The following is a 10,593-nucleotide window of genomic DNA, read 5'->3' as shown; positions in this document are numbered from 1 at the left end:
TACGTCAATTGATAGGCGAGAGTTCCCATACCTGATGGCACTCTTAGTTTTTCTCTAATGACATGCTGTCCTGAAAAATTATGTGAAGTCTTTATAAAAGATGGCAGTATTTGACACTGCAACTCATTAAACTAATTGCAAATTATTATTTATACATGGCCTTTACAGAAAAAAGTCACAATGTCATCTGATGCCTTAGTTCTCTCTGAAGAAAATGGTACAAAAGTTGTTTTTGTGAAACAGAAAGAAGTTATCAAAAAGCTGCGTAAGGTTGTGGAAACCGATCAAAAATATGAAACTGAGAAAACTGCATTTGAAGTTTTACCATATGATATGAGATCAACGGTCGGTAGCCTGACTGTGATATTTCCGAGTAAAGACGACATGTCGTTCCCATTTTCAAAACTGCATTCTTGATAGGTCGACTAAAACTGGATATATCGCAAACTACCAGAGGCCAAGATAGTGCATGTCATTGGGAACTCAGCAAAATTTGTGGGCTTCAAATCAAGCCAAGGTGATAGCAATATTTTATTAGTACAGTTCGACCTCGATATAAAATTGAAAGAAGTCCACGCTTTTTCGTTACGTCAAGGTTTTTGTTGCATGTAACTTTCACGTGAAGAAACCAAAATAAGAAGTAAATGTAGATGAAATCACCTTGGAAATGTTTAGAGTAAATCTCCATTACTTGGAGTCACAAACGCAGAGAGCGTTACAGCCGCCACCACCTCGCAGAGCGCCGCTGCGAGTGGGGTGGGAAGAGTGGGGGACTCGGAGGCAGCATGGCAGGGCTAGAGGAAAGCATGCACGGTCGCGCCGCCATCGGTAGACCAGCTGCGGAGGCACCTGTTTCTTCCCGCATGCTCCTGCTGTCAGTCTGCCCTCCACCATTACACCAGGAAACACTCTTGGGTCGTCAGCGCTCTCTGCCATCACCTCTCCTGATGCTATCGGTTCTGGAGTGGTGCGAGCAACCGTGTGGCGGCTGGTGCGCACTGCTTGACCCGTGTTTTTTGGTGAAAGAAACGTAGCAAAGGATGCCAGCTCTCGAACTACACCAAAACGACCGCTATCTGATGAGCAGGAGTGGAGTGAGCGGCTTGAACTTTGGCTTCGTCTTGCCTTCCTCGATCATTTCTTAGTTGCACGAGTGCATATTACTTCAATTTTTTTGTATTTCTAAATGGAGTAGGACTTCGATATTTTTAACGGAGAAGGGTGACTGCATAAACATGCCGATAATGTGATTTTTAGAAAACTCACTTTTTAAGCAACTTTTTTGCAATTTTTTCGCGTTTTAAGACCCGCGTGCCCCCTTAATGATTCGCAATGTTTGTCAAAGTAATTTAGACATGACTTGGTGGCTCAGTGGCTTTGGCATTTAACTGCTGAGCCCAGGGTTGGGGGATTGAATCCTCGGTGGAGGGGATGTGCAAAATAACCGCACATTAAAGAACCCCCGAGTCCTCCAAATGAATGCGAAGCCCTCTACTACAGCGTCCCCGTGGCACACGTGCAGCTTCGGGACATGAAGCCCTATGCTCCACATACCTACCGCAAAGTGATTTTGTTGTTCTTAACGTCCCCAGCTTTGTGCTTCAGTGCAATCTTTGTGCAGAACGGAGATTTATATAGAAGCAGTGTATAAGCTTGTATGTGGTAGTCTTGTGGTGTTCTTAAAGAAGGCAGTGGATAAGGTTGTGCTTGTTACTGTTGCCTTGCCACCACAGCTTTGCACGATTTTTCAGTTGCTTGCTTCCACCCTAATTCTTTCTGTGCGTGTTTGAATAATGTGCCTCAGAAATTGCTCCTGCTTGGCTTTAGCAGCGTGATGACCTTGGTTAGGGTTGTCAAACTTTCGAGGGCCCATGCAGAGGTGAGGCCAAACGTGGCACAAGACTCAGCAACAGAGATATCAGGTTTAATTATAAGCTTAAAGGGCAACTGCACCGATTTTTGAGAATTTCGGTTTAAGGATTCAAAACTATGTAGGCTATAGACCTTTTTCAGGTGCGCGCGGCCATCTTTCGACAGCAGCGCCGTCTTGCGTCTGGCCGATTTCTCCGCCATGTTGGCTTGGGTGGCCGCCGCTGCAATACAAGCAGCGAGTACTAGCCGCGCTGTTCAGCCTTATCCGAATGCTGATTTTTGCACGATTTTGACCTGCAAAGTGTTGCACTGTATGCACTGAGCAACTGTGAACAAAATGGCCCGTGCTTCGGCGAGCGGCGACGCGGATCACTGCAAGTTGTGCCGAAAATCGACATTGTAGGTGCGCTTCTACGCAAGTGTGCGCAATTCATTTAGTGGCTTTCTGGTATTTATAATGGAGACATTTATTAATGCGAGCACGAAACTTGCTGAGCTCTTCTATGTTGCAGTTATAATTATAAAAGAAAAACAGCTCCGTTCCGAGCTAACAACAGTGTTGCTGTCAAGCGCTCAAGCGGTCTGCTCTGCGTTACGCCGGTGACACGAACAGATTGAAACTGCATTCGACCGCGTCTTTCACTACATTTTCCCTCTGCACTGTCCTAAAAAAATGGTACTTTCTGTAGTGCTACGTGGAGAAGGCACCGCTGGAGCGCATAAGCGCACAGAATTCTATTGCGGCTTTGGCTTTGCATAAATTTCTTAATTACTTCGTACTAACGGTAAAACAACTGGTGAAGCGTGCAAATGTAGGGTGGTCCACTTTTAGCGTGAACATGCGAGTGTGTGGCAGCGCTCTTCAGAGCGCCAGTGCATCCGTCGGCGCCGCGCGTCGAAGCAAAGTGTCGCAGGAACAGAGGAAACTGGATGTGGAGCTTCGCGTCGTCTGACATTTCGCTAAACTCGGAAAAAGATGTAGTAGAGAGGCATCTGGCCTTCGAACGCGATGTAATTTGTACACTCGAAACTGGTGCACCTGCTGTGACAGTTCCCGAGGGGCGTATCTGCTTGGTCCGTCTCAGGTGCGGCCGCTGATCAATGCCGAAAGAGCGAGAAAGCGCGTGCGTGTGGTCGGGTGGGCACTGCGTGCCTGCTGATTGCACGTCCCTAATAAGCACTTTTTTTTTTAAACAATCGGCACTTTGCAGAAAGCGGCCAGTTGAAAATTGTATTTGGTCGAAGCATGAAGTGTCACGATGCAAGGTGGACACGTCAAAGCTGCGGCCTTCAGGTTTTTAAGTCCTGCTGGTTTATCGGATATTTATTGCAAGCAAACAGCTGTGGTATTTGTGCAATGCATCACGACTTTCAAGTACTGTCAAATAGCTATGTTTACAGTGCCGTTGTCGTTAATAATCAGTCGCCAGTGTCGGCAGTTATAGCAGAAATGTTTCACTTAACCTGCAGTGCTGCTGCATCATTTACCCAAATCATTACTTATGTTTTGATTTTGCAAGGGTCACAGACGACACATATCTTAGTCACATCAGCAGTAGGTGCTCGTGTGTAAGGTATGTGTAGCTGAAACAGCCCGCAACCGCACTGCCGCCGTGGCTTTCTGTGTTCTTCACACTGCTCCGCTGCAAGCCGCCTTCGCTTCCTGTAGTTGTTTGAACAGCAGATGACTGCGCACTGGTTTCGCGAAGACCTCGTTTCAGCTTTAATCGCACGTACACCCAGATCGGGCTACTACAGCTAAGCAACCGCATACAGTAAACACGGAGAGCCGCAGAGAACGCACGGGACGCACGGACACCGCCTTTCCGAACCAGCCAGAGAGGAGGAAAGCAACATGGCGGTGTTCGGCGCGCTGGGAGCGAGGCTAAAACTGAAAAAGGTCTATAGGTAATGCATGCGAAGTGTTTTTGCACTACCGTTCAAAATAGTGATGTAATTGACGACTGAATTTTGCGTTTCTCCTCTAAGCATCGGAGGAGTGCAGGGAAGTTCAGAGTCGCGTCACGGATGGTATGTTTTCAAATTACCGCTGCTGTCAGCCAGACCCCTGCCGTGCCTCGTTGGAAGCTGCCGAATAGCGCTCAGCGGGCTTTGCCTTCGTTGGCGTTGGTTTTTTTTCTTCAATCATCATCAGCCTGACTACACCCACTGCAGGGCAAAGGTCTCTCCCATGTCTCTCCAATTAACCCTGTCCTTTGTCAGTTGCCGCCACTGTATCCCCGCAAACTTCTTAATCTCATCCGCCCACCTAACTTTCTGCCATCCCCTGCTACGTTTGCCTTCTCTTGGAATCCACTCCGTTACCCTTAAGGACCAGCGATTATCTTGCCTTCGCATTACATGCCCTGCCCAAGCCCATTTCTTCCTCTTGATTTCAACTAAGATGTCATTAACCCGCGTTTGTTCCCTCACCCACTCCGCCCGCTTTCGATCTTTTAACGTTACACCTATCATTTTCCTTTCCATAGATCGCTGTGTTGTTCTTAACTTAAGCTGAACCCACTTTGTTAGCCTCCACATTTCTGCCTCATAGGTGAGTACCGGTAGGATACAGCTGTTGTATACTTTTCTCTTCAGGGATATTGGTAAGCTACCATTCATGATCTGAGAGAACCTGCCATATGCGCTCCACCCCATTCTTATTCTTCTAGTTATTTCCCTCTCATGATCCGGATCTGCGGTCACTACCTGCCCTAAGTAGACATATTCTCTTACTACTTCCAGCACCTCGCTACCAATGGCGAACTGCTGTTCCCTTGCTAGGCTGTTGAACATTACTTTGGTTTTCTGCATGTTAATTCTTAGCCCCACTGTTCTGCTCTGCCTGTCTAACTGATTGATTTCCTTCAAAGTAGGCGCTTATGCGTTGAAAATGTACTGATACCTTCGATGACGTCATCGTGTGCCCCCCACTTGGCGTTGCGCGCTGCAGAGAAGCTTTAAGGCTGTCACGATTTTAATCGGCGATTACGTCACAATTTTAAATGCTAGCCCAAAAGGACTTCGCCCGCGTTACCTGCTAGTTTCACACATTCGACCCTTTTAAGCTCGTCGATTTCTAAAACCGATGCAGTTACCCTTTAAAGAGGCCATGACTTGGTTGTTCGAAGTATTGCAGTTTTGTACTTCAGTGAATAATGCAAGAGCCTACGATTCTACTCCCAAAGTTAGTTTGTCCTGGACATGCTGCATGTTCCAAAAAATGCAATTGAAATCAGGTTTGGGAAACTTTTCCCTCCAATGGCGACCGCCATATTGAAATGCTCACGTGATGTCTCAAGAGCATATGCGCCGCAGCGTCATCTCCAATGTCGGCTACGATGTCAAAGGACATGTCTCCTGCCTTTTCATGGGCAATCGAAGTAGCTGTCATTGCTCTTGTAAGAGTAACTGATGAACATGTTACTTGGCAAGTGATGGCAGTAAGAAAGGTTTTGTTGTTGAGAATTTACTTTTTTTTTTAAGTTCTGGCTTTTCATAGCATGTTCCTCAGTTTCATGCCGTCCACAGTAGACTTTGGCAGCACACCAAAGTGCTGTGCACCAATAACCCCATGATGTGTTTATCTCTTGATGGGAGATCCTGCAAGGACGGCATGCTCGGCAAACTTGGTAGAGTGCCAAGACGCTGTGCGTCCTTGACAGGAGTGCCGGCGACGGTAGCTTGCTCGGCGTGCTGCTGCGCACCCGGCTGCACCAATGTATGCTTAAAAAGCCGGCGTGCACTTGAGTGTTGGAGAAGAGCATAGCACTTTAAACCAGAATGCTGTAAAGCATCCTCTACACTGAAATGCTCTGTAGGAAGCAGGATCATTCAGACACCCAAGCGATTTGGGGAGCTCGAGATCGGGCGCAAAAAATGTCCATCCCCTCTCACAGCACAGAAGACGCCTAAACATTCATGTTACACACTCATAACTATCCTGCGAGCTTTTTTAACCCTGTGTAAGAGACGCATACATGACCTTGAGAGCCAGTGTTGAGCATGTTTATCTTGCTGTGATTGGCTGGTGCTGTCAAGTCACAAAACCTACGGCTCCTGCTGTGATACAGCAAACACCTTTTGAAGTGAACGATGCTAAACACCGGCAACATGAATGCGGGCGGTGTGGGGACACACCTTGTTGACGTTTCGTTTTGTGGTAATGGATGGACGGACAGGTGGGCAGATGTGTATGAAATTTCAACTCTCACAAAAAAAATCTGTCAACTTTTTTCCCGATGGAGTGAACCTTGCCCCCCATATTTATGTCAACTTTTCCGGAAAAAAAGTGGGTTCATTACATGAGTAAATATGGTTAGTAGTTGTAGTGCTTTATCTTCCTCTGGAAAGTAAAGCATAGAGGATTAGTGAAGAATAGGATTGGGACCAGACGTGCTATCATGGCTTTCCTTTTGACATTTGCATGTTTTATTTGCTCAGCTTGTTGATAACATTGAAGCAGTTATTGTGTGCCTTTCTGCTTTCACTTGATGCAGCGGATTCCATGATGGAGACAGTGGCCTCAGAGGAAATGGTTGTTGAAACTGTTATTGAAGATTCACTGTCATCTGGTATCAACCTCGACGAAGATAAGGAGAGTGTTCAGTCTGACTCTGAGCGAGGCATGGGTGCAGACGAGGAGCCAAAGCCTGAGAGTGAGGGTGGTAAGGAAGTCTTGGAGGTGTTGAGTGAGCAAGTGAGCCCTGAGCCTGAGTCGAAGGACAAGGATGATCTGGAGGAGCAGCTAGCAGCTGATGAGTCTGACTCGATCAAAGATGCTGCCAAATCTGAGTGCATTGATGAAGAAATGCCACTTGAATCACCTGACGTGCCTGATAAGAAGGACGAGGAGAAAGAAGGTAAAGAGCCACTCCCATTTTTCCTGCACTTGGCGAAGTTTATTGCAAGTGTGCAAAAGCGTATGCTTGAATTCATGTTGTGCTCACTGTAATGTAAACTGTGAAGGGTTTAGATTAGTCATTCTTATTGCATTATTGCATGGTTGGACATTGTCCCTGTATAAAATCATGTTTAAGTAGTAATAGTAGTGGTTCATTATTTCAAAAATACAAAAAGGAGGGAAAGATGTTGCCAGCCACGACAATTGCTATCTTACATCTTAAGCACCCGAGCTGTGGCCGGCAGAAATAAAGGGACAAAGAGAGGATAGTGAGGAGAAGTAAGGAGGGGAGCTTATAGTGAGAAAGGACTGGGGAGAGCTTTGTACTCTGTGTTTCTGAATTCCTGCTTTGAGCACATGTAATGGTTTCCACTTATGCATCCTGGTATCTAGAGAAGCTAGTTTGAAGTGGTTCATAAATTCCCTGCAGCACCTTCTTGATTTTTCAGAGAAAGGACATGCAAAAAGGTTTGAAGGTTGTGGGGTATTAATAAAGTGATAAAAAAAAAAAAACAGCTGCGCCTTAAGAGGGCTCATCAGCTCCGAGGCCACTCATTTGTGCTCATATATGGCTGCGCTTGCGCACCACCAAAAGGAGGTAAATTCTATTCTACTCGAGGTATGTAAACCCCACCGTGACACGAAAGTATTAGTTCTTGGCGTGTGGAAAGTAGAGCAAAACTGTGTACAGCCTCTGCAGCCAAGGCTGGGCAGAAAAGGAAAGGAGATGGACCTTTGTCATCATGCCGTGGGCAGTGGCGGCCTACTTTAGAGCAAGCTGCCCCTTCACCCTTCTGCACCCCAGCTTGGGCACGAAGCAGCGTGTCCCCTAGTGGCAAAGGCCCACCTCCCTCCCTTTCCTGCCTTGCCTCTACTGCAGTGCCAGAGAAAGTTCTCCGGGAGTAATAGGGTGAGAGGCTTCCAGACCATCGAATATTGTCAGTAGCCGTGTTTTGAAGAATGCGACAGTAGCATATTGTATCAAATTTGAGGTCAGTGAGATAGGAAAGTGCGTTACGCTAATCTGCCAGACAAGGTTGAAAAGGGCATGCCTTGATGGGCGTTTTTAACGCACCAAAGCAACTCGGGCCATGAGGGATGCCGTAGTGAAGGGCTCTGGAGCATGCACTGCATGCTACCAGAGCTCGTGGACCCAAGGAGGAGCCGTAGTCTTCCATTCCGTGAACCTGATTATATCATTGATGCACAAAATAACCATTTGATCAAGTGGCTTTCGAAGAAAACATCTAAAATGAGGACAGCCAAGAAATCGCCGAGCTAGCCCGTCCTGACATTGTTCTGTAGAGCACTTTTAACAGTTCTGACGTACATCCAGACCTGTGCATGTTTCATTATCCCAAGGCCGTGGTTTATGCTGACGCACAGATGCAGTGAGGTGATGAGCTGAGTAAACTGAGCCACTGATTACAGTGCATCTTTCGCGCCTCGTTCTGCCACTTGGAGAGACATAGCACGCGCTGTGAGCCGCATCCCTGGGGACCCAGCTGCGCAGTGGCAGGTGTGTGCGCCCCCCCTCGGGGCCACCTGCACCTGCGCAGCTGGTGTCTGGACGAACCGGTGTATTCCTCCCCTCAAGATTGGTTTGAGGAGTCCACCAAAAGTGCCAACAGAAAGAAAAATAAAGGACCAAAGAGAGAAAAGAACAAGGAAGCATGAGGAATGGAACAGAATTAGTGTCGTACAACTGCGGGGCTGAAAACACCAACATTTAAATAAATTTCTGTAAAAATAGTTCCTTAAATGTATCGTTCATTGTTCTTGGCTAGTTCATGGCACTTCTTTGGCTGTTACATCTTCTGCCACACTGTTGCAAAGCGCGCAACCATTTCATTTTGGTTCAAGCGCAGTGTTTCTTGCCCGGTGCAGTGGCCGGAAACTTCCCCGCTTGTCTGCTGGCTGAGAAATTTATCCACGCCTTTCTCTGCCGTGCCCTCTCCCATCCCTGTGGGTGACAAGCCTTCGCATTTCCTTTCCCCCTCTGTTTTTAGGGGAAGGTTCCGTGTACGCCAGTTGTGCCATAGCCCCACCTTGCCATGCATATTTTTCTTGCTTTGTACATTGTGTCGTATTGACAGTCGCTTGCATGCATTTCTGTTTGAAACTGTTGTTTCGAGATGGCACGGTACGTGTGAAACGTGATTGATAAAATTGGTGAGTGGGGACCAGCAGGTTTGCACTTAGCGATGGTAAGAAAAAAGTATGCATGGTCGCGCAAAAAGGGGGATAAAAAAAAGACAGCAATACAGCCCAAGCAAAAGAGTAAAAAGGCCAAGTTCATTCAAGCCCCGATCTGAGAAGCCCCGTGCGCATGAACATAGTGGATACAGCTGAAGAAAAGATTGGTGATAGAGTGTAGCAGTTTTAAAATATCCCTGAACCAGGTGGAGCCACACCACATGACTTACTTGGCACGAATTTTAAAGTCTACTTAGAAAATACAACATTTTCAGAGCCTGCGAAATGCGAACCACAGGCTCAACATGGGTGAAATTTGTGCTTGACAAAATGGAAAGAAAATGGGAGGAAATGTGGATGAAATTTTGATGTTAGCCAATTTTTTCAGGAAACGACAAGAAGCAGCGACATGTTTAAAAGTGCGATTTTTGTGGATATTTACCTCTGCTTTGTAAAAAAAATTCGAAGTTTTTAAGAAACAGCCTGTCCACAAAATTTCCTCTATTTACTAAAAATGAAACTATTACTGAAAACTGTGTGAAAATCTGACCAAATTTAAACACGTCAGTGCTTCTGAAAGTGCTCGTGTATTCTCTATGGGCCGTTGTACTGGTGAGCCCTCTTAAGGGTATGACGCTGCAGTCAAATCCTGCTTTAATGAAATTCACGGGACCTGCGAAAAATTTCGTTTAATGTGGAAGCTTCGGTGTCTTGAAATTAGGCCAGAACATTGACAGATTGGGCTGGATAGTTCATGAACAATGTTTATTCTACTCAAAAATCTGCCAGCTTCCACCTTTCGCTGTTTGAAATAGGTGCTTTGGCGCGATTTACTTGGTACTCCGGAAATCTCAGACAGTGGACATGTTCGCATAATAAACGCACCAGCTGCATTTGCTCTGAAAACTAGTATTTTTTCCACCCACGTTTTATAAGTGTCCCTGCTTTAATGTGCATTTTCCATTTTACTTTAATGTGCAGCTCTTGATCAATGAGAACTTTGTGCACAGGGCTGAGCTTGTACTGGCCTTCCAGTTTCACATGTAAGGCCTTGTTTTGTTTCAGCAGCCTGAGAAAAGTGATGACAGTGCTTGGTCTTTATTTATTTTTTTGCAGATATCGCACCAGATACAATACAAGAACAGCAGCCAGCAGCAGATGAAGAGGAAGAGGATGCGGAGGAGTCCAAAGATGGCTCGGCCCCTGAAACAGTCAGCTCGCCATCACCAGCAGGGGAGACCCTGTCCAACTTGGATGAGCCGCAAAGCGAAGACATGGATGACGAGAAGCTGAAGGATGACAAGTCTTCCATAGATGATGTCAAGACACCCGAGACTCCCTGCGGAACAGAGCTGGACATGAAGGATGATGGCTCGCAGCACGCTGAGTCGGGCACAGAGGATGGTGCTGGGGAGCTGAGCAAACACCTGCTTGGCTCTGTTGGCGATTCTGTTCCAAGCAGCCCAGCATCCATGTTACAGGGGTGAGTGCATGGAATTGTTTTTAGTGCTTATTATGGAAAGTGATTTTTAGCAAAAAGAATAGTGAGGCCTCATCAATGGTTCATAAGCATGAAAATTCAAACGTCTTGTCTGCCTTGGCTGTCACTCTCTGTGCAGCAG

At 46.5% G+C, this 10,593-nt stretch overlaps 1 protein-coding gene across 14 annotated transcripts in view; it reads left to right on the top strand.

The window, feature by feature from the left end:
* The window catches only part of Brd8 (Bromodomain containing 8), a 127,639-nt gene that overhangs the window by 43,686 nt on the left and 73,360 nt on the right, over window positions 1-10,593 (top strand). For all 14 annotated transcript variants that reach the window (XM_089578432.1, XM_089578427.1, XM_089578429.1 and 11 more), the window contains 2 exons: window positions 6,372-6,734; window positions 10,088-10,454. In XM_089578432.1, coding sequence (XP_089434558.1) covers window positions 6,372-6,734; window positions 10,088-10,454 — 730 coding nt within the window. The remainder of the gene's footprint in view (window positions 1-6,371; window positions 6,735-10,087; window positions 10,455-10,593) is intronic.

This window comes from Amblyomma mixtum, chromosome 3 (assembly GCF_055824585.1).
Source record: "Amblyomma mixtum isolate Tamu chromosome 3, ASM5582458v1, whole genome shotgun sequence".
In the NCBI taxonomy this organism is placed as follows: domain Eukaryota; kingdom Metazoa; phylum Arthropoda; class Arachnida; order Ixodida; family Ixodidae; genus Amblyomma; species Amblyomma mixtum.
The sequence above is the reverse complement of the archived record's forward strand: the minus strand, read 5'-3'. Positions and strand labels throughout refer to the sequence as shown.